Genomic DNA, 27994 nt, shown 5'->3' on the forward strand with positions numbered 1-27994 from the left:
ATTTACATTCCCATCATTCTTTTTTTTTTTAATTCTTATTTTGAACAACTACTATATTCCAGATATTCTGATGGATGCCGGGTATAGCAAGATGACTGTCCTCTAATAGTGGTGTGAATACCACACAGAACACAATTAGAATACAGAGGTAGCACTTGAATCATGAAGACTGGGACATAGCAGACCACGTGGGAGGATTGGTTAAACAGTGTGAGCTGTAAAGTAATGAGTAAGGTACTTATTCATCCAGATGTTCATTCATTCAACCAGTATATATTGACTGCCTGCTAGGTGTGAGGAGCTGAGATTTTAGCAGTGAACAATATGGACAACATTATAATTTGGCATGTGGAAATTTATTTTCAACCCTTGATCTGCTTTGAATTGCATGATTACATATGTGGTTTTTGTACTCATATTTGCCTAAATCTCCCTAAATGTATGATGCCCAAGAGATTTTCATTCACCTTATATGAGCTAGCCTTTCACCTTATGTGATAGACAAATCAGACACAGACTTTTTAAATTCTTCAATGTTTGGTGACGATGCCCTTTCCCATACTTTGCCCTACTGTCTCTACCCAACTGTGACTTTTCAATATTCTCCAAGATCATCCCTTTGCTGGGTGCTTTTGTATAAGACAAAACCTACACAATCATAGGCTGTGGTCCTTCCTCTTCCAAATTTCCAAAATTTTCAGGACTTTTGTGCTACCATAATGTGATTGTAGTGATACACATCCTTACACATGTGTTCTAATCATGTGTGTGGCCTTCATTGTCTTTGGTATCATCAGCTGCTATAGAGTAACCAGGTGAGGACTTCTATTTAGCTCCTTTCTCACTGCCAGTGTAATATACTCTCAAACATTGTTGACTTGCTCAGATTTGGAACACATGGCCACAGCGACGTCAAAGGAATATGTCTGTTCATTTTCACATTTCTCAACAAATCTAAGCACAAGGTTATTTTTCTTGTAATCAAACTACAAGACTGATTTCTTACAAGTTTTTGATAAATTCTTAGGCACTCTCTCAGCTCTCCTGCCAGCAACCATCTTGCCTTAGCAAACTAGAAAGCTTTACAACATAATGCAAAGGGAGAGTGGCAGGCATAGACATCGCAGAGCAGAACTAATCATAGCCTTTAAGGAGAACAACTACTTCCAGGAGTCTTGGGCCCCATGGCAATACAAATTGCCATGAAATGCACAATTGTCAAGGTGGGACAATTCATTTCCCTCGCATTTCAAGGAAAGTCTTCCTCACTTTGGACTGCTTTCTTCTGGTAAAATTCAGAGCATGTTTCTCAAATGTTGGTGTGCATAAGAATCATAGGGGGCATTTGTTAAAAATGCAGATTTCTGGATCTCAGCAGACAGCATACATTGTATTGTGGTTTTGCCTCGGGGAAATATTTAAAGAATGTAAGCATTTGAAATATATCATCATTTTTTTAACTTCATTTTTGTCTTCATTCATTTAAAAATTACACAGGAATCTTCGAAATATGGAAGGGGCCATACCTGCCACAATCTCTCGGAGGCACTGAAGTAGAGAAAGTGCCCTCAGTGAGTATCACCATCCTTCTCCAGGCCCTCAGCTCCAACTTTGTGTGCATGTGCAATGGTCTAGAGGGGAGCCAATTTTAATCGTTTTGAGGCCTGCCAGGAATGACTTTGATGCTGGTTTGTGTAGTTCAGAGCCTTTATGGTAACTTCAATCCAAGCACACAAACTCAGCTGCAAAACATCAAGGCCAAACAGAGAGCTCTCCCTCCACTTCTGCTCCTTGCCCATCCATTGCCTCCAGCACTCCCTGTACCCTAGTACTGATGCCCCTCAATATCCCCAGACTGCAAGAGCCCCCTCAGTGGGTGTTACAAACAGGTCTTCCTTCCCACTGAACACTTGGCAGTTGTCCATTGAGCAGCCATTAGGCCTGCCCCCTTACCCACTTCCATTCCTAGGGATTAAACGGCCACTAATTCCTCCACCAATTATGTTGCTGCTGCTGCTGCTGCTACTGCTGCTAAGTCGCTTCAGTCATGTCCGACTCTCTGCGACCCCATAGACGGCAGCCCACCAGGCTCCCCCGTCCCTGGGATTCTCCAGGCAAGAACACGAGTGGGTTGCTATTTCCTTCTCCCATGCATGAAAGTGAAAGTGAAGTTGCTCAGTCGTGTCCAACTGGTAGCAACCCCATGGACTGCAGCCTACCAGGCTCCTCCATCCATGGGATTTTCTAGGCAAGAGTACTGGAGTGGCTTGCCATTGCCTTCTCCGAATTATGTTGCTAGGTGGGGGAAACTGCTGCTCTGACCTCTCAAGGACTTCATGAGTGTTACTTTTTTACTGGTTATGCAAGTTTCCAGTCCCTGAAACAACCACAGCTTGAGTACACAAATTTCAGTGCTAAACACCAGGGCAAAGCTCACAACCCAGGCACTAGCTCCATCCAGCTCTCTCATCCTCATGCTCCCAACTCCCCTCACATTCCATTACTGATACCAACCAGTCCTCTGTCTTGTTGCTTCATAAGCAATCCCCAGCTGTGTGCAGCTGGGGACTAGGAAGCAGGGAAGGAGTGACCAAAGAGGTTGCATTTGAGCTGGACCTTGAGAGATTGGAAGGATTTCTCCAGGCAGAGATGGATGGAAAGAACTTTCCAGAAAGAGGCAACAGTAAGAAAAATCGGGAAGAGTAGAGAGGTTGAGCATGGCCAATGATGTCTAGGGAACTACTTAAGATTTGTTTACATCAGAGGTTCTCAAACTTCAAGGCCTTATTAGACTTGCCTGGCATGTCATAATGCAGATGCCTAGGTCTCACTTCAGACTTGAAAAACTGGATAGAGATTTTATTTCGGGGGGCTCCAAAATCACTGCAGATAGTGGCTCTTACTCCTTGGAAGAAAAGCTATGACAAACCTAGACAGTATATTAGAAAGCAGAGACAAAGGTCTGTCTATTCAAAGCTATGGTTTTTCCAGTAGTCATGTATGGATGTGAGAGTTGGACTATAAAGAAAGCTGAGCTCTGAAGAATTAATGCTTTTGAACTGTGTTGCTGGAGAATATTCTTGAAAGTCCCTTGGACTGCAAGGAGATCAAGCCAGTCAATCCTAAAGGAAATCAGTCCTGAATATTCATTGGAAGGACTAATGCTGAAGCTGAAACTCCAATACTATGGCTGTCTGATGCAAAGAACTGACTCACTGGAAAAGACCCTGATGCTGGGAAAGATTGAAGGCAGGAGAAGGGGAAGACAGAGGAGGAGACAGTTGGGATGGCATCACTGACTCAATGGACATGAGTTTGGGCAAGCTCCAGGAGTTGGTGATGGACAGGGAAGCCTGGCGTGCTGCAGTCCATGGGGTCGCAAAGAGTCGGACATGATTGAGCAACTGAGCTGAACTGTGGGGATGGGAGGGGGGCGCTTCTAGAATCTGCATTGTTTCACAGGCTTCTTTGGGTGATTTTGACACAAGTGATTCTTGAACATCTTTTCAGAAACACTAATTTTTGGATTCTGCTTGCTTGTCCAGGTGTATTCAGCAGGCCAAAGCAGCAGAGCAGCAGCTCTTCCACCTTCCTAGATGTCCCTGACTTCCTATGGCCACTGCCTTTTGTCCCTCTGTCGATGGGACAATAGGTAGTAGGTATAATTTGTGTACCTCCAAAGATAATGCTATCTTGCTGCCCAACAATATGAAAAAAACCTGACTTATCCAGCTATTATGGAGAGAGGACATGGGAAGGAAGGAGGGAACAAGTCAGAATTAATAACTGATAGGGGCTCCCAGGTGGTGCTCGTGGTAAAGAGCCTGCACGCCAATGCAGGAGACATAGGAGATGCGTGCTCGATCTCTGGTGGGAAGATCTCCTGGAGGAGGTCATGGCAAACCACTCCAGTATTCTTGCCTGGAGAATCCCGTGGACAGAGGAGCCTGGTGGGCTACTGTCCATGAGGTCGCAAAGAGTTGGACATGACTGAAGTGACTGAGCACTCATGCAGCAGTCTCCCCAGGCTTTTTTGTTTCTTATTGGAATATAGTTGCTTTACAATGTTGTATTAGTTTCTTCTGTACAGCAAAGTGACTCAGCTATACGTATACATATATCCCCAGGGTTTCTTAATGTGTGCATTATTCAGTCAAAGAGATGCCCTTTCAACTAATGAATGGGTGGGGATAGGACCAGGGAGAAAATGGACATTTGGTGCTTACTCAGGCTTGGCACTCTCTGGTCTTTCTTTGGTGGGGGTGTGTGTGTTGATCATGTTTATTTAACATTCTCTGCAGAATTTATTACTTTTCCTTTCAATTTTACTGAGATGTAATTGGCATAAAGCACTGCATAAGTTTAAGGAGTACAGCATAGTAACGTGACTTACATAGATTGTGAAGTGGTTACCACAATAAGTTCAGTGAACATCCATCATCTCATATAGATACAAAAAAGGAAAAAAACGTTTTATCATTGTGATGAGAACTTTTTAGGATCTACTCTCTTAGCAGTTGTCAAATATACCATACAGTGGTGTTAATTACAGCCAACATGTTGTACATGACATCCCCAGGACTTGTTTATCTTATAACTGGAAGTTTGTATCTTTGGACCACCTTCATCCAATTTCCCCACCTCCACACCCCCTGCCTCTGGTAACCACAAATCTGGTCTCTTTTTCTATGAGTTTTTTTTTTTTTAAGATTCTACATATAATTGAGATCATACAGTATTTGTCTTTCTCTGATTTATTTCACTCAGTTTAACACCCTCAAAGTCCCTGTATGTTGTCTTTCTAATAAGAAGGTAGCAGACTGTCTCATACTACAGACAATAAAAGTGGCAGGACAAAAGACAACTGCAAATTGAACCAGTGTGTTAGGTCCCTGAGACCCAAAAAGATCTGATTTCCATCTTCTAACATGGTTCTGCAAGGTCCTCACAAGCAGACTGGGTTTTCTTCAGAGACCACTTAGTATATGGAACACAAGCACGCTCATAAAAACAACACAGGTCATAAACAATGGAGCTTATTTATCTTTTCCTCTCTGAGTCTAAGGGATGCTGAAGGAAAAGTGGCAAATAAAATGAGGGCACTGGATCCCCAGAATTCCATTCTCCATACTCCACCTCTGACTTACTCTGTTGCCTTCAAATAAATCATCTATTTTCTGAGTCAGAATGAAACTTGGGCAGTTTTTAACTCATAATTTCTCAGGAAATCAACTAGCAGGATCACACAGCTTCTTCAATCCCTCACTAACTTGTCTGTAGTCATCTGAATAGTTTCTGTTTTTCTCTTCTTCTTATCCTCACTCTCTTACCACAGGTGGGCTGAGGGGTGTGAGGAGAAGAAAAAAAGTCTCAGGGAGATTAGATGATATATTCTGTGTGTTCTTAGTCCCTCAGTTGTGTCCGACTCTTTGTGAACGCATGGGCTATAGCCAGGCTCCTCTGTCCATGGGATTCTCCAGGCAAGAATACTAGAGTGAACTGCCATAACCTCCTCCAAGAGATCTTTCCCACCTAGGGATCGAACCCAGGTCTCCCGCACCACAGCCAGATTTTTTATTGTTGAGCCACCAGGGAAGCCTGGATGATATACTGGGTTGGCTAAAAATTTTGTGCAGGTTTTTCCATATGATCTTATGGAAAACCTGTACAAACTTCTTTTTGGCCAATTCAATAAATTTAAGAAAATGTGATGCTCTCCCATTAGACACCAGTACTCTCCATTGTTATATGAGGATATGAGGAAAGTAAGCCTCATTGGAGTAGAACATAGGATGGGTAAGTTTTGACTGAGGAATAGCATGAAGAACAAAGTTGGGAACAGAATGCCCTAGTCTATGCAAGGTCAGAAGGAACAGCACAGCTGTATGACTGACCACACACGCCACACAAAGCAGCTCTAGAATCCACGTCTTCTGACTCTTTGTTGTTGTTGCTGTTGTTGTGACCCATGGGGCTGCAAAGAGTCAGACACGACTGAGCAAACAACACTTTCACTTATTCACTATATGTCATACAGTGTATCCTGGTTAAGGATGGAGGGACTTGAGTATAAAGTGTCTCTGCATTAGTATTAAGAGAAACACACTATGGAATAACTTCCTTGAGGATTCACTGGGCTATGCAAACTTCTCTGTGCCTGCAAAAATCTGGAGGCCTAGGCCAATGGGAACTTTGATAGAGTCAGTGAGAGGATTCTGGTTCCAGCTATCAAGACTTCTTCAATAATTGGTGCTGATTTTCTAATGAATAAGGCCTATCATACTTTCTTTTCTTTCACTCTGGGTGATTCCTGACATGCCACATTTATTAAGAGCAGCTTTGAGATAATTCTGTTTCTCATCAAGCCTTTGTGATTACCTTACAATTTTATATGCACAGGTACTTCTAAAAATTCAAACATACAGGGAAAATTGGGAAAGAGAACAGAGGAAAAGCAAAATCCCATGACAGAAGAATAGAGAATAAGAAGGGGAGAAATACAATTACCTTCTCCCACCAATTTTTTACTCTTAGATCATTTCTATTATCCTCTTCTAAATAAAGTCGGGTATACCTTGACAGCTAAGATAATGTAATTTTGCTGTCAGATTGCAAGTAAAAAGCAGAGTATTGCAGTAGGTCATAACTTCTGAGGCTCCTTCTGGGGTATTTTGGCTTCTGTGTTGTAGCTACAGGCCACCTCCTGGCCCAGGCTGTCTCCATGCTGAGCCGACCTACATGTAGGCCTCCAGTGACCACAGCAAGGGAGAGAACTTATTAATCAGTCAGCTCTCACATTTAGTTTCTAAACCTCAAGTTGCTCAGAAATTAAAGAACATTTGTATCAGATAGCTTTCTAGTCAACTGATTCTTAATGCCCTGGACAAGACTAAAGGCAGAAGCCAAGTACACATTTGTTAACCATGGCCTGTGGGCCATGAGCATTTGACATTTCTACCAAAATTATTTGTAGCCTATGAAGAGCACATTCAGAGGCCAGTCCACAGGAAGGCCAGGTCTTCTCTGCTTCTCTCCAGATTGTCCATCAATAGTTGTTACTTTATGTAGAGGTTGAAGGCACCTTTGACTTCAGTCAGCCAGTTCAGTCGCTCAGTCGTGTCCGACTCTGCGACTGCATGAACCGCAGCACACCAGGCCTCCCTGTCCATCACCAACTCCCGGAGTCCACTCAAACTCATGTCCATTGAGTTGGTGATGCCATCCAGCCATCTCATCCTCTGTCGTCCCCTTCTCCTCCTGCCTTCAATCTTTCCCAACATCAGGGTCTTTTCAAATGAGTCGGCTCTTCACATCAGGTGGCCAAAGTATTGGAGTTTCAGCTTCAACATCAGTCCTTCCAATGAACACCCAGGACTGATCTCCTTTAGGATAGACTGTTTGGGTCTCCTTGCAGTCCAAGGGACTCTCAAGAGTCTTCTCCAACACCACAGTTCAAAAGCATCAATTCTTCGGTGATCAGCTTTCTTTATAGTCCAACTCTCACATCCATACATGACCACTGGAAAAACCATAGCCTTGACTAGATGGACCTTTGTTGGCAAAGTAATGTCTCTGCTTTTGAATATGCTCTCTAGGTTGGTCATAACTTTCCTTCCAAGGAGTAAGCATCTTTTAATTTCATGGCTGCAGTCACCATCTGCAGTGATTTTGGAGCCCAGAAAAATAAAGTCAGCCACTGTTTCCACTGTTTCCCCATCTATTTCCCATGAAGTGATGGGACCAGATGCCATGATCTTAGTTTTCTGACTGTTGCTGCTGCTGCTGCTAAGTCACTTCAGTCGTGTCTGACTCTGTGTGACCCCATAGACGGCAGCCCACCAGGCTCCCCCGTCCCTGGGATTCTCCAGGCAAGAACACTGGAGTGGGTTGCATTTCCTTCTCTAATGTGTGAAAGTGAAAAGTGAAAGTGAAGTCACTCAGTCGTGTCCGACCCTTAGCGACCCCACAGACTGCAGCCTACCAGGCTCCTCCATCGATGGGATTTTCTAGGCAAGAGTACTGGAGTGGCTTGCCATTGCCTTCTCCGTTCTGACTGTTGGGGACTGTTAAAAAGATCTGATCCTTTGCAAATTGTGATGATGGCCACATTTTCCTTCAGTGCTTCTAATCTCTTTCTCTTATTGTTGTCCCCCCTTCTTCAGGTACACTTCCCTCACTTGCTTGATTCCCCATGAAAACCTGATGTTAGTAAGGGATTGAACTCACAAGGAGTCATAAGTCACCTATTAACAGCTTAAAACCTATTTGCATTATAAGTGGGGACAAGGTCCCAAAGTGAGGGATTTCAGGACAATGGGAGGATGTCTCTTAATCCTCTGAGATTTTATGCTAAACTGTATGCATGCACAGGCTTTCCAGGTGTCACTAGTGGTAAAGAACCTGCCTGCCAATGCGGGAGATGTAAGAGACACAGGTTCTATTATTCAGTTGAGAAAATCCCCTGGAGGAGGGCATGGCAACCCACTTCAGTGTTCTCACCTGGATAATCCCATGGACCGAGAAGCCTGGTGGGCTGCGGTCCATGGAATTGCAAAGAATTGGTCATGACTGAAGTGACCCTAGCATGCACACACATGCATTTTTGCTTCATCAGATTATCAAAACAATTCATGACTCAAAAAACGTGCAGTCTTAAGGTAAAGAAATGAAATGCAAATAGTGGAAATTGAAACTGTAGTTCTATGACTGTCAACCCCATGAGAATAGAGACCACATCTTTCTTGCTCCCATTACTTACTGAATCCCCAGCATAGGGTGTATAGTAGTCTCTCAATAAGCATTTGTTAAATTCATTCATTTATCCATCCAGGAGATATTGTTAAGTGAATGGATGAAAGAGTAAAAGATACCAGCTGGCAGAAGGGAAGAGGTATTTTTTGGGCATCAGGCCCTTTCCATCACTCACATAGTTGATCATGTTTCTGTTTGAGTTACCCAAGATGGAGTCTCCATGGTACCTACTGATGTTCCTGATGAACATACAGTACAAGTGAGTCTGGGATGCAGAGAAGGAGCTCAGGCATCTGCCCTGTTGGGTTGACCTTTAGCACAGGAAGGAAACTCACTTCCCTCATTTGTGCACTTCCCATTCCCACTTGAATCTTTGTCAGTCACCAAAATTATTACCAGGCAGCAGGTGGCATTGAAGGCTCAGTGTTTTGAAGCAAAGCACTCTCATCCTCAGCAGATATGGGCTCTCAGACAAAACCGTGCATGGGGATGGATGCAGAATGACAGAGGAATCCATTTCTGTGTTAGACTACCAGAGGGAGGGCCAGGCCCAGGCAGGGCTAGCAGTCTGAAAAGTCAGCCTTTGGTGCTCCCTGCAGCGTGTGCCCAGAGAAGGCAATGGCACCCCACTCCAGTACTTTTGCCTGGAGAATCCCAGGGACGGGGGAGCCTGGTGGGCTGCCGTCTATGGGGTCGCACAGAGTCGGACACGACTGATGCAACTTAGCAGCAGCAGCGTATGCCAACAGAATGCTCCTATCTCCCCAACTGCAGCTGGATAGTAAGTCCATTTACTGTCATGGATATAGTTTCAAGAGAATTTAAAGTATCCAAGAACTGTTTGAGAAGGAAAAGGGCTGAGAGATCCCAAGGCAGCATGTGTACCTTGAATGAGGAGTTCTTGTCATGCAAATAAGCTTAGTAGCTCTGAACTTTTTACCCTCTGTGGGTGTGATGATTTCAGGTGGGTTGTGTGATTGTTTGGGGAGAGTCAGTGAGTCAGTGAACCAAGCAGAGAGACAAAGCTGGGGGGAGTCTGACATTGGGTGGGGTGGAATGGAGTGGAGGGTGTGCACTGGGGCCTGGGGGCTTGGGTTCATGAAGGAAAGGAGGTGTGTGGTGTCATTATCACTTTGGATCAGACAGACTTGCTGGTGCCCTTATGAAGGGTGTGCCCTTGGGCCAGTCACTTTAGCTCTGGGCCTCAGTTTCCTCACCTGTAAAATTGAATCGATAATAGTACCTACCTCAGGCAGTTGTAAGGATTTAATGAGAAAATATACATGAAAAGTGCTTTGTATAATGTCTGGCACATTATAAGTACTCAATAAGTGGTAATTTTATTATTTATTTATTTAAAAAAATATTTATTTATTTGGCTGCCTGGAGTCTTAGTTGCAGCACATTTCTCTCTAGTTGTGGTGTGTGGGCCTAGTTGCCCCATGGCATGTGTGATCAGTTTCCCGAGAGGGATCAAACCTGCATCCCCTGCATTGCAAGGCAGATTCTCAGCCATTGAACCACCAGGCAAGTCCCCAGTAGTTTTACTGATAGTAGTTATAATGATTGTTGTTGTTTAGTTCCTAAAGTCTTTACCTGCCACCCCATGGACTATAGCCTCCTAGGCTCCTCTGTCCATGAGATTTCCCAAGCAAGAGTCCTGGAATGGGTTGCCATTTCCTTCATGGGAACTTCCCGATCCAGGGATTGAACCCACATCTCCTGCATTGGCCGGTGGGTTCTTTAACACTGAGCCACCAGGGAAGTGCTGTATGATACTAGATAGAAAGTGCCTTGGATTTAATAAAGGCTTGTGTCTATGCCAGATATTCACTGTATTCTTATTTCTGATTTCTCTAAGCTTTAGGGAAATGAGAAAGACTTCAGCTTGAGACTAGAGGTGGAGGCCAGGCCACGGGCTTGTCCAGGTAAGGTCCAGGTAAGGTAAGGCAGTTAACCCCAGATGCTGTGCTAAGCCAAGTAGACAGCAATGTGAGGACTCAGCATGGGGATGTGGGAAGCCACAAAAGCAGACCTCATCTTTAAAAACTATTTTTCTAAAGGCAGGCTCTAAACTTTGTCATCCAGCTTCTAGAGATGACTTGTCGACATGCTTCCCCTCCTTGCGGGAACATAGTCCCTGTTGGCACAGGGAGGACTACCTTCCCATTTGAAGTTATTTTCATGGGGAATAAGGATGAGAGGTAGAAAGGAGTGAGGCAAGCTTCTACACTCTTTACAGCACTGCCCCCACTCCCCAGTCAACACCAAGCCAATCATTGCTGGTATGTCTGCTATTGGGCTTCCCAGGTTATGCTAGTGGTAAAGAATCTGCCTGCCAAAGCAGGGGATGTAAGAGATGCGGGTTCGATCCCTGGGTCAGGAAGATCCCCTGGAGAAGGACATGGCAACCTGCTCCAGTGTTCTTGCCTGGAGAATCCCATGGACAGAGCAGCCTGGTAGGCCTCAATCCATAGGGTTGCAAAGGGTCAGACACATGCCAGCACATGCCAGCTATTTCTCTACCAGTGTGAAGTGAAAGCCACTCAGTTGTGTCTGACACTTTGCAACCCCATGGACTATAGAGTCCATGGACTTCTCCAGGCCAGAATACTGGAGTGGGTAGCCTTTCCCTTCTCCAGGGGACCTTCCCAACCCAGGGATTGAACCCAGGTCTCCCGCATTGCAGGTGGATTCTTTACCAGCTGAGCCACAAGGGAAGCCCCCAGGGATTGAGATCTAAAAGCTGCCCCCACTATTCTGTCTTTCCAGATTTGACCTCCAATGCTCAACTCAATGTGTACTTCCTAAATCAGCCTCACAACAACCCAATCAAATAGGTACTGGTTGGGAGGTAGCCAGAAAAACAGAAATCACTTTAAGCCTTTCAAACATAGGAGATTTAATACAGATTAGTCACAGGAGATTGAAGAGTTGAGAACCAAACGAGGCACTGAGACAACTCAGAGATTAGCAACAACAGGAAGCCCCTCTTATCCCTGGAGTTAGAGGGACAGCGTGAAGACATGGTGAGTGATGTTGCCAGAACTCGGAGACTGAGGCTATCTGGTGGGAACTAGAGCCAAGATGGGGCTGCCTTGAAGAAGCTGGTGCCAAGGAGAAGGGTAGCTGGAAACTACCAGAGGTGAGCCCTGTAGGAAACAAAGCTGCTGCTGGAAGTGCCACAAAAAGTAAGGTTGGATATGGGGAAGAAATATCCTAGCTTCTCTCTTCTTCCTACCTTCCGGTTGGTCAAACCCACACAGAAGCAAATGGCAAAGGACTGTGGGAAATGTAGTTCCCTGATACAGACCAACACAGGAAATGAACAGGGAGTGGATGTGAGGGTAAGCAGCAGATGAAAAGCCTAATTATACACCCCCATTTTACAGAGGAGTCAAATGAGGCACAAAGAGATTAAGTTACCCCAACTACACTAAGTGGCAGAGTCCAGGTTTCAAATCCAGGCAGGCTGACTACTCCTGAGTCCATGCTGTCTATAATCACTACTATTATATGCTCAGGGTAATAGCACTATTGTTATTTAACTCGTCAGACTTTTCCCTCTGGATTTAAAGCTCCCCAAAGGCATCTACTGTGTCTTTATATTTATATCATTTATAGCACGTAGCCTTTGTGGATTTTTCAGAACCTTCCAGCAGATGTAGATTGTTGACTGAAATGGGATGATCAGCAGGTTTTCATAGGTTTGGTTGGTGGTGGGGTACTGTGAAAATGTCCTCTGCCATTCTGAATGTTTTCTTATTAATTAAATGTAGCAATTTCTGATAAGATTCCAGACAATGGTTTAGCAACAGGGAAAAGTCTAAGCAGCAAGGAGAAAAATTGGTATCTAGATTGCTTGAGGGCATCCCAAAGGGAACAGACAGTTATAAAAATTTGACTCCAATGTTACAAAATTTCTCCAACTTGAATTGAACAGCTTCTTCACCTGGGAAGAGGATATACCATCCCTTAGGTGACTTGGCTGGCAGTGTTGCTGTTTTATTTGGTTTTCTTAACAGTTCTTGGGTACTAAGAGTACACAGTTATGTTGATGAAGTGTCACTTCTCATTGTGTCCATCATGACCATCCTTGTCTAAGCCACCAACAGCTCTTATGTGGTCAATGCAATGGTCTCATAATTTGTCTCTGTCCCTGTACCATTCCATCTCTTCTCAATCAGCCACAGCAATCTTATTATATGCCAGTTAGATCACAATGTTGTTGTTCAGTCACTAAGTTGTGTCTGACTCTTTGTGACCACATAGACTGCAGGATGCCAGGTTTCCTTGTCCTTCACTATCTCTCAGAGCTTGTTCAAATTCATGTTCATTGAGTTGGTGATGCCATCCAACCATCTCATCCTCTGTTGCCAACTTCTCCTGCCCTCAATCTTTCCCAGCATCAGGGTCTTTTCCAATGAGTCAGCTCTTCACGTCAGGTGGCCAAAGTACTGGAGCCTCAGCATCAGTCCTTCCAATGAATATTCAGGACTGATTTCCTTTAGGATTGATTGGTTTAATATCCTTGCAGTCCAAGGGAGTTTCAAGCATCTTCTCTAGCACCACAATTCAAAAGCATCAGTTCTTTGGCGCTCAGCCTTCTTTATGGTCCAACTCCCATCATGTACCTCCTCTGTTTAAAACTCTCCCACAGCTCCCCATTTCACTCAGAGAAGAATCCAATCTTCACAAATGTTGATCAGGGCCTACCTGATCTGTCCTTCACCTCCATGACCTCATCTCCAACTTGTCTCCCCTTTGTGTACTCCACTCCCATCAATTGGCCTTCCCAAGGCTGAAATCAAGGTGTCAGCTAAGCTCACCTGTTATCTGGAGACTCTGGAGATGAAATCTGTCTCAAGTTCATTTATGTTGTTGGCAGAATTTATTTCCTTGTGGTATGAGGACTGTGGTCTCCTTTTCCATGCAGGCTGTCAAGCAGGGGCCATACTCATCTCCTTAACACCGCCCATATTTTTTACTACATGGTTCCCTCCATCTTCAAGCCAGCAATGACACACCAAATCCTGCATGTGCTTCAAACTTCTGACATTCTCTTCTGCTTTTAAAAGACTCATGAGATTAGATTAGGCCCACCTGGATACTCTTCCTGTGTGGTAACCTTAATTGTATCTGCAAAACCCCTTTTGCCATGTAATGTAACATAATCATAGGTGTGCTATCTCCTCATAGTCGTGGTCCTAATGATTAGGGTGGGAAATCTTAAGGCAGCATTTTAGCCTTGTGCCCCCCACAATAATCAGCTGTTTGAGAAACTAACCAATCAGAATATATGCCAACAACAGCCCCGGGGCAGGGGCGTGGAGAATACTTGCTGCTCCAGGTGTTACCCTTTACTTGCAGGATTGTGGAGTGGCCTGGAGGCATCCCAGATACAATAGCCGGAGCTGTAGCTATTTACCAACTGATATGAAAATTCTTTAATATTTTAACAAGTGGGGATAGCATATTCGTGCCTAGCAGTTGTTTATCTGCTCCATAGTGCGTGAAGTGCTGCCTTCTTTTCTGAGCTCAGAGAGTCTGAGGTTGGTCTCGGATGATCAGGGGAAGGTGGGGACACCGCCTGCCTTCCTGCATACTGCCATGGTATGCAGTGGCCCCTTCCAGCCTTGCCTGCTGTTTCTGTGCCACCACATTTGTTTTTCTGTTTGTTTTTTTTCTGACGAATGTCTCCATTTGCATGGCTGTCTTATGCAGTGGGAGAGTTTATCCATCATCTGAGCATCCAAGCACTGCCACTCCAAGGCAGATAACCAATCCCATGTGTATGGCCTCTCCCCAGCACATGTGGCTCAGTGAGGCAAGTGCTGTGGACTTGCTCTCACCATTAGCCTACATACTTCACAGCAGCCAAAGAAACCCAGGCTTCTTATTAACTTGCCAAGTGAAGCTTGATCACAGCTCATCATGAGCCTCATGTTTTGTAAGGACCCATCTCAGGCAACAGACATGACCCCTGTGGGTGAGTTGGGATAGGAAGAGGGCCTAAGTTAAATAACTTTGGCGGGACTGGTCTGTTTCTCCCACCTAATATTTTTATATGGGTGAATTTGATGAAAAAGTTATCAAGGACAGCTTCACTTGATGGAATCGAGAGCATACACATCAGGCACAGCAGTGACAAGGTGGGTGTGTTGAAGGAAGTGTCACAGAGGAAAATGAGCGGCTCAAGGAGAGATAAGAATAAAGGGAGGAAAGTAAATCACTGCTGATTGCAAACAACACTAATAATAATAATAGACAACATGGCCAGCTTCACTTGCTGATGTTGGCTGAGACCACAGAGCACAGCTGTGGTGTGCTGTGGTGCTCACACGTCACAGATTCACAGTGAATCTGTGTCAACAATTGAGTGTCTACTTAGACTGAGTCAGCCTATGCTTCCTTTTTTTTTTTTTTTTTTTTGGCTGTTCTGAGTCTTCATTGCTGCAGGCAGGCTTCTTTCTCTAGTTGTGGCAAGTGGGGGCTACTCTTCGTTGCAGTGTACGGACTTATTGTGGTGGCTTCTCTTGTGGAGCACGGGCTCTAGGGTGCATGGGCTTCAGTAGTTGTGACTCACCGGCTCTAGGGCATAAACTCAGTAGTTGTGGTGCATGGGCTTAGTTGCCTCGCGGCATGTGGGATCTTCCTGAACCAGGGATTGAACCCATGTCCCCTGTATTGGTAGGTGGATTCTTAACTGCTGGACAACCAGGAAAGCCCTGTGCCACCTTTTGAAGTAGGAGAGATTTATCTTCAGTGGCTTCCTTTCTTGTAACCTTTCCCCCATGTCTAGGCCTTTCTAAAGGCTGCATTCACTGCTGAAGGGGAGATGTGGCAAGTGGAATCAAATCTACTTGCTGGTCTTTACCATGTAAACAGAACCAGGTATCTTTGGAATCAGGATCCCATTGGAGCCAGTTCCAAATGGTAAAGACATATTTACAGAGAATCTCAAAGCAGCAGGTAGTATTCAGGATGGTTGACTATGACTTTAGATGTGTGAGATGGTATAGACCCTATTAAGGACATCTCCCTGCAAGCCCCACCCCCAGCTCTCTCTCAAGCTGAGGCGTTTTCTCCAGGTACAGCAGTAGGCAGGATTGAAACACAACTTACTACCAGCAGGTGCTGACAAGAGAGCTGAAGTTGAAGATTTCTACCCATCCTAGCAAAATGTCACCAAATTCAGTGGAAAACATCACAGCCCTGCATTAGGTGACAAGAAAATATCTCCCTTTTTCTCTGCCATTGGGAGCAATCAGCTGCAAGACGCCCAAGGAGAAAATGACAAATGCCTCAGCACAAATATTGCCCTCTTTGGTAGGGGTAGGGGGTTTGGATAATAGGCATAGTGGTGGAAAAATAAACCCTTGAGATTCTATATGCCTTTCTCCCTTATAGAGACAGGTTAGGAGTGAGCATAGAGTGTTTCAGAGTTGTTGGTCTGGTTGGGTTTGGAGGAGAGAGAGAGAAAGCAAACTATATTTCATTTCAAAAGCAACAGATGGAGAGAATTTCAAGCTAGAAAGGACCTTGAGAGCTGTTCATCTATAGACACTCAGACTCGGAATATCAGAGCTGGCAGGTATATTAAAGACCATTGAGTCAGACATGCAAATGGCCAACAGGTACATAAAATGTTGCTCAACATCATTCTTCATCAGTGAAATATAAATCAAGGCCAACAGTGAGATATCACCTCATACCAGTTAGGATGGCTATTATAAAAATAAAAATAACAAGTAGTGGTGAGGGAATGGAGAAAAGGGAACCCTGGTGTTCAGTTGATAGGAATGTAAATTGTTATAGCTACTATGGAAAACAGCATGGAGTTTCCTCAAAAAATTAGAAGTAGAAGTACCATATGATCTCGAAATTACACTTCTGTGTATCTGAAGGAAATGAAATCACTATATTGAAGGGATATCTGCAACTCCATGTTCACTGCAACATTATTCACTATAGCCAAGATATGGAAACAACCTAAGTGTCCATTGATGTTGTTGTTGTTTAGTTGCTAAGTCATATCTGACTCTTTTGCGACCCCATGGACTGTAGCCCACCAAGCTCCTCTGTCCATGGGATTTCCCAGGCAAGAATACTGGAGTGGGTTGCCGTTTCCTTCTCCAGGGGATCTTCCTGACCCAGGGATCAAACCCACATCTCCTGTATTGGCAGGTATATTCTTTATCACTGAGCCATCCATTGATATGTGGATGAATAAAGAAAATGTGGTATTTATGTATACAACTAAACATCCAAATTCACTGATATCTAATTAAATAGGACCTCAAGTAGCCAGAATTTCTTTGCTAACACTTGCATTTTTAGAAATCATAAGAAAATAAGCTAAGGTTAGATATTTATTTTGACATCAGAAACCAAGACAGGGTTTGCACTGATCCCATATCCTATACCCTCACCATTTTTGCTGCTGCTGCTGCTAAGTCACTTCAGTCGTGTCCAACTCTGTGTGACCCCATAGACGGAAGCCCACCAGGCTCCCCTGTCCCTGGGATTCTCCAGGCAAGAACACTGGAGCGGGTTGCCATTTCCTTCTCCATTCACCATTTTTAGTTTAGAGTAATAAACACTACTGATCCAAATGATAATATGATGGTCAAAAAAAGATTCAGCCATAGAACTCTACTTCAGAGTATCTTACAGCGGACTGTAGTCACTCATATATTTTTGATTAAAAAAAAATACCACCCTCTGAGAAAGTTGTCCTTGGCAATAAATAGACTGCTCAGTTTTGGGAGAAAGATGCCTACAGTGAAGATGGAGATAAGGCCCTCCCTCCTGCCTGAGAAATGCATCAGTTCAATCAACCCTAGAGATTAGTGAGGGGACATGTTGTAGCCAAACTGCTAATACCTGTGAGCTCTTCTTACCAAGGCAAGAAAATAGGTTCAGAGATTTAAACATAATTTTAACAGGTAACCAGAAACTCTTATTCACTAGAACATCTTCTAGATTACTAAGATTCAAAGGACAAACAGTCCAAACTGAGTTGCCTTAGAAAGAAATAATTCAATCTAATAACTAGAAAAGCTAGTGTAAAATATCTAAGGCAGATGGACTGTTTCCTTGAGTTTCCAATGGGCTCCAGCCCACTGTGACCACTCCTGAAACCAAGGTACCCACCCCTCTACCCGCCACCTTGTAGAACAAAGTGACTTACAGCAATAAGCTGGTAGGAGTTGTTCATCATGGCAATCAGCATGTTCAGCAGCACTACCAGGGAGATGACATTGTATGTCCCAAACATGGTCGCTCCCACAAACTCTGTGAACTCATGTCTGGCTTTCACATTGGTGACATAGAGATTTAAAAGGCCAAATACAGACCAGAAGAGGGACTGAAGGGTTTCAAAGAGCCTAGAAGAGATCAAAGAGAAGGTTAGTTCTCTAAAAGGAGCAAGAAAAAAGCAAAAACGTGCTTAATTAATTAATTAATAAGGAGGTTGCATTCCCAGCAGGTAGACTGATGATCTCACGTATTTTGGTCTCTTCTCCAGCACAATCCACCCAAGTCTGTTTGTTCCCACCTCTATGTCTTATGCCTTGCCCTTCCACCTGGATTATCATCTCCTTCTTCTCAATCTACACAGAACCTTTAATTTTCCAAGACTTATTTCAAGCACTACTTCCTCCACCAAACTTTCTCCTTTATCTTCAGACCATGTGACTTACCACCTTTCTAATTACATAGAGGCAGGAGTGCAATGACTAAGAATATGGTACTTGGGTTAGACTTCCCTGGGTTAAAAACAGCTCTGACACTTGCCAACTAAGTGAACACGAGCAACTTAAACCATTTCTGATACTTCTTTTGTGGTTCCCACAGGGCCCAGAATGGTGTTAAGCTTAGTAGAGTAGCTTAAGGATTCTTGAATGAAAATTTATATGAATTGTTTTTAATGATATATTAGCTAACAATTACTGAGAATTTACTATAAAAGCATTTCTGTTGTGTTAGTCGCTCAGTTGTGTCTTAACTCTTTGCAACCCCATGGACTGTAGCCTTCCAGGCACCTCTGTCCATGGAATTCTTCAGGCAAGAATACTGGAGTGTGTAGCCATTCCATTCTCCAGGGGATCTTCCTGACCCAGGGATCAAACTGGGGTCTCCTGCATTGCAGGCAGATTCTTTACCATCTGATCCACCAGGGAAGAACCATAAAAGCATACTAGACATTTTACATATATTAACATTATGATTCCTATAAGACTGATATTGTTACTGCTGAGGAAATAGAGGTTCAGAGATTGAATAATTTGACCAAGCTATAAGTGCTGAGCCAGAATTCAAATCCAGGTACTTCTGACCTCCCAAACCACTGCATTATTCAATATTGGATAGCTTCATAAATTACTGTTTCTTCTCATAGTCTCCACATCCAAATATTAATATGTAACTTTTGCAAGGAAATGTTTTGGGGGTCCAGGTTTTCTTTTGCATCATGTTCAGAAATTTGTGCATATAGCAATACAAAGTAGCCAGCTCCTGCGCGGGCACTAACCAATCATTTCTCCAGCACATGAAAGAGGCAGAGAAGTCAAGAAATAGGACTTTGAGAATGAATGTAACTTTTCAATTCTTGAAAGGCTCAAAATGTGTTGTTTTTATAGCCCAGTGTATTTTGAGCAGCTTAGAGACAGGTTCTTGGGTTCATTTGGGGGTTATATGGGCATGTCTTAAAGATTTCCTCTGTCTGGGAGTGCTCCTCCCCCCATCTCAGCATGGCTGTTTCCTTGTCATCACTGAGGTCTCAGCTCAATCGTCACTTCCTTAGACAGACTCCCTGGTGTCACTCTACCTAAAGTAGGCCCACCAGTTACTCTCTATCCTGTTGTCTTATTTCAGGTTTTTAGTAGCATTTAAAACTCTCTAAAATTATGTTATTAAGTAAATTCTGTTTCTATGTTGATTTTCTATTCATCTTCACTAGAAAGTAAGCTCTATGAGAAAAGAGACAGGCATACAGCTACTATGTACCTGGCATATAATAGGCTTCCCACGTGGTGCTATTGGTAAGGAACCTGCCTGCCAATGCAGTGGATGTAAGAGATGTGGGTTTAATCCCTGGGTTGAGAAGATTCCCTGGCATGGCAACCCACTCCAGTGTTCTTGCCGAGAAAATCCCATGGACAGAGGAGCCTGGCAAGCTACAGTCCATGGGATTGCAAAGAGTCAAACACGACTCAAGCTACTGAGCAGCACTATATTTGTTGAATACATGACTGAAGACATATTAATAATATGTTGATAATTGCATGTTCAGTAGGCGAGGGTTTCACAGCGCGGGTTAGTTCATTTTGATGAAGCTTGTGCTCTGCACTGGCCTGATTCTCAGGTGACCTCCTTTGGGACATGCATGTGGCCCTTTGTCATCTGTTAAATGGCTCTTTTCTAATCATAGTGGATAGCTCCCACTATCCTTTCAGCATCATATTACTTGAGAGCTAGCCAAGAAGGAAGAAATCTTTTTTTGTTTGATGAAAGTAAGTGCCAGATGGTGAAACATTTGAAAATCAAGAGTAAGATGAGAGTCTGGACTTCAGGGGCCAGAGAACAAGAACTAGAATATGGCAAGTCAGACCTATTACAGGATCTGAATTTTCAGGAGACTCTACAAGTCAGGGCTAGGCAATACATTTTGTCACATAGCTAGACAGAGTGTCAGAAATGGAAAAGACGTGGGGTGCAGGAATCTGGTTCTGCTATGAAGGCCTATCTAGGACCTAGCAGTGTCCATTAGAAGTCAGGGCAGGCAGGAGGCCAGCAATGGCATAAGAAGCTAGCCCAGCAGCTGGATAACAAAAGCCAGGGAATATAGGGCTTAGAAAAACAGGAACAGCTGCAGCAAATAAGAATGACACTGAAGAACCAGAATCTCTGAAAGTTGAGTGTCCTTGAATATAGAAAGCATTCACAAATTGTTTGTTGATTGCATGACTGACAACAAGGCCACAAACCAGGGCAAATATGTCATCAATATGCTGGCAAAGTCTTAATTCATTGGTTGCTTCTCCAGAATGGATGATGTTACTCTCCTCCACCCTCAGCCCCATAACAATTAAAATTGTAATGGTTAATGCTTAAGTTGAAAGTTTACTACTAGCCATTCCAATGACTGATACAAAGATTCCTAAAAGTGAAAGTCCAGGCATTTAAAATCTGTCCTAAACTGTGGTGATATTCTAGTCAGGGAGACACTAGAGGTATGATTGTATAACAGATAAGGAAAAGGGACAAGCTTGTTCCTCAGGTTTTGGTGGTTGTTAGTGAAAATGCCCTTGACGTGGGGCGCGAAATGTCCTGATACAATCTGGCCATTAGGAGAATATGTCTTATTGAAAGGCATGCCCAGGTAAAATGGGTGATTGACATTTAGGGTAGAAAAGAACATTCTGGTGAGAGATCTATAGGAAGCTCCATGGCTTCTAGAGTCAGTTGAATCATGACCTAGGGGACAATTATGTGGTGGTCAGGTCCATAACACAATCATCACAGGGATGGAAAGACTTGTTGACCAAACCCCAGAGTCCTAAATGCCAAAGGAATACTATTTTGATATTAAAGGTGATGACTTCAGAGAAAACAGTGAGTCCATTTTCATTTAGCAGAGAGTCAACAAGTATACAGAACTTGCTGACTCAACAAGGGGCACAAAGTGAAGATACAGAGATTCAAGAAGACTTGATATTAACTGCTTGCAAGACAAATCCCTACCAACTAGTTAAGAGGGGATTTGTGCATGTTGGGAGCCACCCATAAATGTTAATAGATCATGAAGCAAAGAGAGACTTGGTAGAATAGAGATAAGAACTATGGTCTTCATGACACTTGCTGAAAGTCTCATCTTTGAGATGAGTTCATCTTTCCAAAGGTAGAAGGAGTGTAAAGATTGACCCCTCTTCATTTCACTCTGACCAGTTAAGAAGTGGAGGATATATTGGAAAAGAAAGGCTCCTTGGGAAAAATCAGTGCCAGGTTGTGCTGGTAACCCACAGGGAGCAAAGGCATAGTCATCTCTTGGTCATCCCTACCCATTTTGCAGTTCACTGGACTTGGCAATTTCTTATTTCAACCTGCCTTTGACAAGTTTCTGACTCTGGTTGGAATGCTCCTACCACGCTCCCAACCTGTAGCCTCCACTTCCATCCTGTCTTCTTCTCTACCCAACTCTTGTTTGAACTGCCAGCCTCAGCTAAAGCCGCAGCTCTTCCAGAGGCCTCCCCCGATTCCTTTCCTACAAGGTAGGGTCAGTGCTCCTCTTTCATTCTCCCATAGCAGCCTAGCCTTACTACACAGAGGCACCTATCACACTGTAGAGACAGGAGAGGGGAGTGGCTAAGAGCAAACTTTAAACTTCTGTACATATTAATTGGGCTTCCCTGGTGACTCAGTGGTAAAGAACCCACCTGTCCATACAGAAGATGTGGGCTTCAATCTCTAGGTTGGGAAGATCCCCTGAAGAAGGAAATGGCAACCCCCTCCAGTATTCTTGCCTGGAAACTCCCACGGACAGAGGAGCCTGATGGGCTACAGTCCATGGGGGTTGCAAAAGAGTTGGACACAACTTAGCCACTAAACAAACATATTAACTATAAAATTTGGTAAAGTCACATGGCTTCTTTAAATTTAAATTTCCTCATCTCTAAAATGGCCATTGGTAGGATAAGTACTAACTGCTAACATTTATTGTGCTCTGTGTGCCAGGCACTGTGCTAAAGGCTTCTTATGTATTGTAATATTTGATTCTCAAAATAACTCTATGAAGTAGCTACTGTTCTTTTTTTTCAGATAAGAAATTGAGGCACAAAGTGGTCACACAGGCAGAAAGTGGCAGAGGTAGTATTTGTACCCAAATCTTTTGACTCTGGAGTTAAAACATTTAACCACATTCTTCTATCATGTAAGGTTCTGCATGTAACGCACTTGGCACAGCGCTTGATAGTGAAAGCATTAAAAATGCTGCTATTCTGTTTATTTGTGTTCTCTGTTAGACTATGTGCTTCTGGATGATAAGGATGCAATTTACTCAATATCCTCATTGCCTGGCAGGTAGGGGTTGATGAATAAATGTTAGCTAAATCTAGAAAAGATTATATAAGCACATAAGTAAGGAAAGTATGAATGAGTGGCATGCCATCTTGTGATAACAGTAGAAAGGTTATGAATTGAATTTAGGAGAAAAAGTTGAAGATACTCAGTAAGGACCTTTAAAACCTGGTCAGAACAACAATGACAAAAAAAATAAAGAGCCTTTGATGGGGACTGAGTTTGTATCCAAATAAATAAGAAGGGAATATATGGGCTGAATTTGGGTAAAGAAATCACCACTGATTAAGTAGGAACAGCTACAAATGAATGATAATGATCTACAAGGAGGTCCTAAGTGACTTGCTAGGTCATGGCTCTGGCCTCTTTAGCTTTACATATATCCATGATTATTGCAACTTTATACAACTAATTTTACATAACTTTACAAACTCAGTCTCACACCCACACCCTTGGATAAAAGCACAACCTGGAACTTGTATGCCTGGATTAAAGTTCTGATTCCACCACTATGACCTGTGTAACCGGGCACAGTCTGATTAACTTCCTTGTACCCTAATTTCTTGATCTGTAAAATGGATAATAATAGTAGTGCCTACCTCATAGCACTATGAAGATTGTGAAGATTAAATGAATTAATTCATATCAAGCTCATTTTGTAATAGTGCCTGGACCCAGCACTCAGTAAATACGCTATTTTTAAGACTATTATCAACCTTCCACCTAAATACAACCTTGTTGTTTCATGTTTCTTTATTGTATTTGTAGATTTTCATTCATTTTTACATCTAGTTAGTTGCAATCATAGTGGACATAATTTTTATGGCTTTAAAAACCACACATTTCATAAATGTAATTTTAAGAGCCATCCAATATTCTACCCAGCGAATACCAACCCTGAATGACAGTTTAATCAATGCTTTGGATGAGAATAGGTGGCAAGCTTCTTAGATCTTCAGAAGACACAAGATTGGGAAGAATAGCTGATTGGATGACAGAAACAAGATTCAGAAATATTTCAATGGCTTGGACCTAGGGGCTAGAACTAACAAGATGAAGTTTAATAGGGATCAATGTAGAGGTTTGTTTTCTGGCCAAGTGCCCACGTACAGGATGAGAAGGGAGGAGAAAGGCCAAGGGTTGTCACAGACAGCAAGTTCAAAGTGAATCAGCAGAGTGACAGAACTGGCCAGATACTTCAGCCATGCGAGGGAGGGCAGAAGGAAAAGTGAATCTGCTAGAATTAAAGATAGGGTTGCTACTAGAATTCATTCTTTCACTTAGTTGTTCAGTGGGCATGTTGAACTCCTTTATGTCTTAGGCCCCTCTGTGGTAGGAGAAAGACCTGTAAAGTGGGAATCTCAATCTGGTGGGTGAGAGAAGCAACAAACAACTAAAATATAGTATTTATTACAATATTATTATTCAGTTCAGTTCAGTTCATGTCTGACTCTTTGCAACCCCATGAACTGCAGCATGCCAGGCCTCCCTGTTCATCACCAACTCCCAGAGTTCACCCAAACCCATGTCCATCAATTTGGTGATGCCATCCAACCATCTCATCCTCTGTCGTCCCCTTCTCCTCCTGTCCTCAATCTTTCCCACCATCAGGGTCTTTCCAAATGAGTCAGCTCTTCGCATCAGGTGGCCAAAGTATTGGCATTTCAGCTTCAGCATCAGTCCTTCCAATGAACACCCAGGACTGATCTCCTTTAGGATGGACTGGTTGGATCTCCTTGCAGTCCAAGGGACTCTCAAGAGTCTTCTCCAGCACCACAGTTCAAAAGCATCAATTCTTTGGTGATCAGCTTTCTCTATAGTCCAACTCTCACATCCATATATGACCACTGGAAAAATTATTATTATTACTATTACCTTTATTATTATAAGTTACCTTTTAAAATGGAGATGTCCTTAGAATGCCATGGGAAACACAGAAGGAGCCTGTAACTGAGAGTGGGGTCGAAATGGGTAAGAATGGGCTTAAAACAGCAGGTCAGGCTTTGACAGACATTTGAAAGGGCAGGGAGAGTTGTCCAGGCTGGCCAGGCAGGGATGGACATTCCAGGCAAAGAGGATGGTGTGCGAAGTACAAAGTACTGTAGGACCAAGATGCTCTTCTGAAGTTGGGAAGAGCAAGATGTTGACTATGGAAGAGAGGAATGAAAGGCTGGAGAGGTGGGATCCAGATTCCAGGGTCCTGTGCACTATAGGAAAGAGGTGAATTTTACACTGGAGAGGATACTAATACCAGGTGGGCAAGAGACCAGAGGGTGACGAGATAAGATTGGCACTTAGAGACTTCTGTGTAGCAGGTGGGAAATTGTTTGAGAGGACACAAGACTGGAGGCAGGGAGACCAATTAATTGTGTAGCAGTTTGGGGGAGAGATGATGTAGGCCTGAAAGAAGACAGTAGCGTGTGTGTGTGTATGTGTGTCTATACAGAGAATGGATTGAAGAGATATTAGGAAGTAGGCAAAGCTGAGTGTGAGACAGGATGTGTTCCTTGAGAGAGACAGGAAGAGTCCTAGATGACTCCTAGGAGTCTATCTAGTATCCTTTAATGAGATGAAGAGTTAAAAGGGAGATGGGTTTGGTGTGGGGACATAGAGCTAAGGAATTTATCTGTGAACGTTGTGTTTGAGAGGCCTGTGGAACAGTCAGGTGTGTTCAGGAGGCATCCAGAGTTGAGGCCCAGGACCTCACAGGGACAAGAGGACCACCAAGTCAGCTTCTTGCCACTTCTTCCCTATTTCTCTCCCAAGTCCCATGCCCTCAGAGGGTACCTTCCTGATTCCTCTCAACAGTGGATGAAGGCCAGGTACCCCCAGTATTGAATACTGAACTCAAACCACCAACTGTACTGTCAGGCAGTTGTCACCAAGGACAACCAGTTCCCCCTAAATTGTGTACCTGGGAAAGTTCTTTTCTTTTTTAAGCTGAAGAAAAACAATAACATCTCTAGAGAATCAGAAGGAAAAGGGTGACAACAAGCAGATGTCATAGTTTACATCAGGTCTGTTCACAGGCTCCCTTTACCCTTCTCTAAAAATGGAGTCTTTCTGACAGTCTAAGTAGCGTGTATTTTAGCAGATATTATAAATGCCTGAGTTGAGGCATTTAAAGGAAAACAGAAGTCAGAGCTCTGTGGAAGAAAATAACCAACACCCAGAAGGGATGTTGAGGTAACATTACTGCTGCTTTGGTCCCAGCATGACAATACTTCTTCATACCTGACATCCCACAATATAATTTTGTGTACGACGGGTGTCCATTCTTGTCAATCATCCCTGCTGGGCAAGTGATGGGAGCAAAATGTCAGTTGGCAACAGGGGTGTTAATAATCACTACTGACTTATAAGGAGACATTTCATAAACTTCCTCAGCAGAGTTCCCATGAGAGGGTAATTGGCATGGACCTAGCCTCCTGGAATGGCCTTGCATTCACGTGTGCAACTCTGTTGAAAGCTTTGATGGGAACAGATACCATCTCCTGGTGCTCAAGCCACTATAAAATTGTTCTCTGTATTGAAAACAGGGTGATGTGAGTTGTATCTCTAGAGTAATGCAGGAAAGGAAGCAGTTCCTAGTCAAGAGGCACTAGAGAGGTGACCAGTTGCCTTTGTCCACTCTTGGTTGGCTTCACCAAAATGGCACTATCTGTTTGTCATCCCATTTTGGCTTCTTTTTCCCTTTCACGTAAGTCTGGTTTCTCCGTCCAAGATTTTGCCCTGAGTTCTGGGAGGAGAAGCAGGGAGTGTGGTCTAGTGGAGGGGGTGGGTGCTGGAAAGTGGGTGACAGGACAAGCCAAAATTTTCCAAACTTTGTTCACTGGAACAGCATGTTGGTAAATAGATTTGGGAAAACCTCTCCCTTTGCTGTAGATGCACAATGGAAAGTCCCTGAGAAGACCTGCAGTGGCTTAAGCCCTTCTTAAATTTGTCCTAGGGGCTTCCCTGGCGGCTCAGAAGGTAAAAAAATCTTCCTGCAATGTGGGAGACTTGGGTTTGACCCCTGGGTTGGGAAGATGCCCTGGAGAAGGGAATGGCAACCCACTCTAGTATTCTTGCCTGGGGAATTCCATGGACAGAGGAGCCTGGTGGGCTACAGTCCATGGGATCATAAAGAATCAACACAACTGAGCAACCAACACTTTCACTTTTCACTTTAATTTTTCCTAGCAATTCCAAACCTCACACAATTAGAAATCTTGCTTTCATGTCTATTGACATCCCCATGAATGTGAATGGTTATTTGTCATCCATTTTAGGAAATGTTGCTAGAGATCAATAATAAGGGTTGGCTACATAGCATTGTTTTTTCCCTTTCTCTACTGGTACACCTTGGGGCCAAGCAGAAACCTTTCCCCACCCCGTTGGCCTTTGTTATTTAACACATTTCTAGAATGTCTGAGTCCATTGATCTGCCCTAGTTTATAGAGTTAAGGGGGAAAATTGTATCTTTACTTAATAACTAGGAATCCTGTCATGACTATGATTACCAGATGACTGGCACTCTCTAGAACAGGGGCTAGAGATAGACAAGGTGTAGGACAATGAGTCTGGCGTAAGCTCAGGACTGCTCCTAGAACCTAACACATTTCCTGACATGTGCTTATTTTCTTTCTCTTGTCTGCTTCCCCTAACAGTGATTTGTCAGAAAATAAAAGCCATTCTGGAGGCTTAAATGTCCTAGAGAAGTAGGTGTTGAGTTTATAAAGAAAGGGCACAGGGGTTCCTTACTGGAGGCAGTGGACTCGTGGACAGAGAGTTATTATCTGTCTTCTGTGTCCCGAGTGGGAATAGGAGATATTTCCAATCACTGCTTGGTGCTTTGCTACATCTGAAACCTTAAAGTAACCCCAGAAGTTGAGCTGACTCTCTTACTCTTTGCCTGTCTCCTCTCCATCTAGGAATCAAAAATTCACCATCCGCCTGCCCTTTTAGTTATTAATATTTTCTCTCCCCAAACCCCATGTTTCCATGAGCCAGGGCTGTTCGAGCAAATCCCATTTCTCTGACACCACCTAAGGGGTTCTTAACTCAATTCCCATCTGTGGGAATGAAGAGATATTTTTCCCTCATACTACCATTCTTTGACACCAGTTGGGTGTACTACAAGCCAGCTCAGTCAGTTCTGACACTCCTGGGGAATAATATCAGA

At 43.5% G+C, this 27994-nt stretch overlaps 1 protein-coding gene across 1 annotated transcript in view; it reads right to left on the reverse strand.

Annotated features, from left to right (window-relative positions):
• Positions 1-27994, reverse strand: part of TRPC5 (transient receptor potential cation channel subfamily C member 5) — a 321668-nt gene that overhangs the window by 20655 nt on the left and 273019 nt on the right. Inside the window, exon 7 of the mRNA XM_055393456.2 lies at positions 17945-18140. Coding sequence (XP_055249431.1) covers positions 17945-18140 — 196 coding nt within the window. The remainder of the gene's footprint in view (positions 1-17944; positions 18141-27994) is intronic.

This window comes from Moschus berezovskii, chromosome X (genome assembly GCF_049115385.1).
Source record: "Moschus berezovskii isolate FMDL1 chromosome X, NW_MosBer_1.0, whole genome shotgun sequence".
NCBI lineage: Eukaryota > Metazoa > Chordata > Mammalia > Artiodactyla > Moschidae > Moschus > Moschus berezovskii.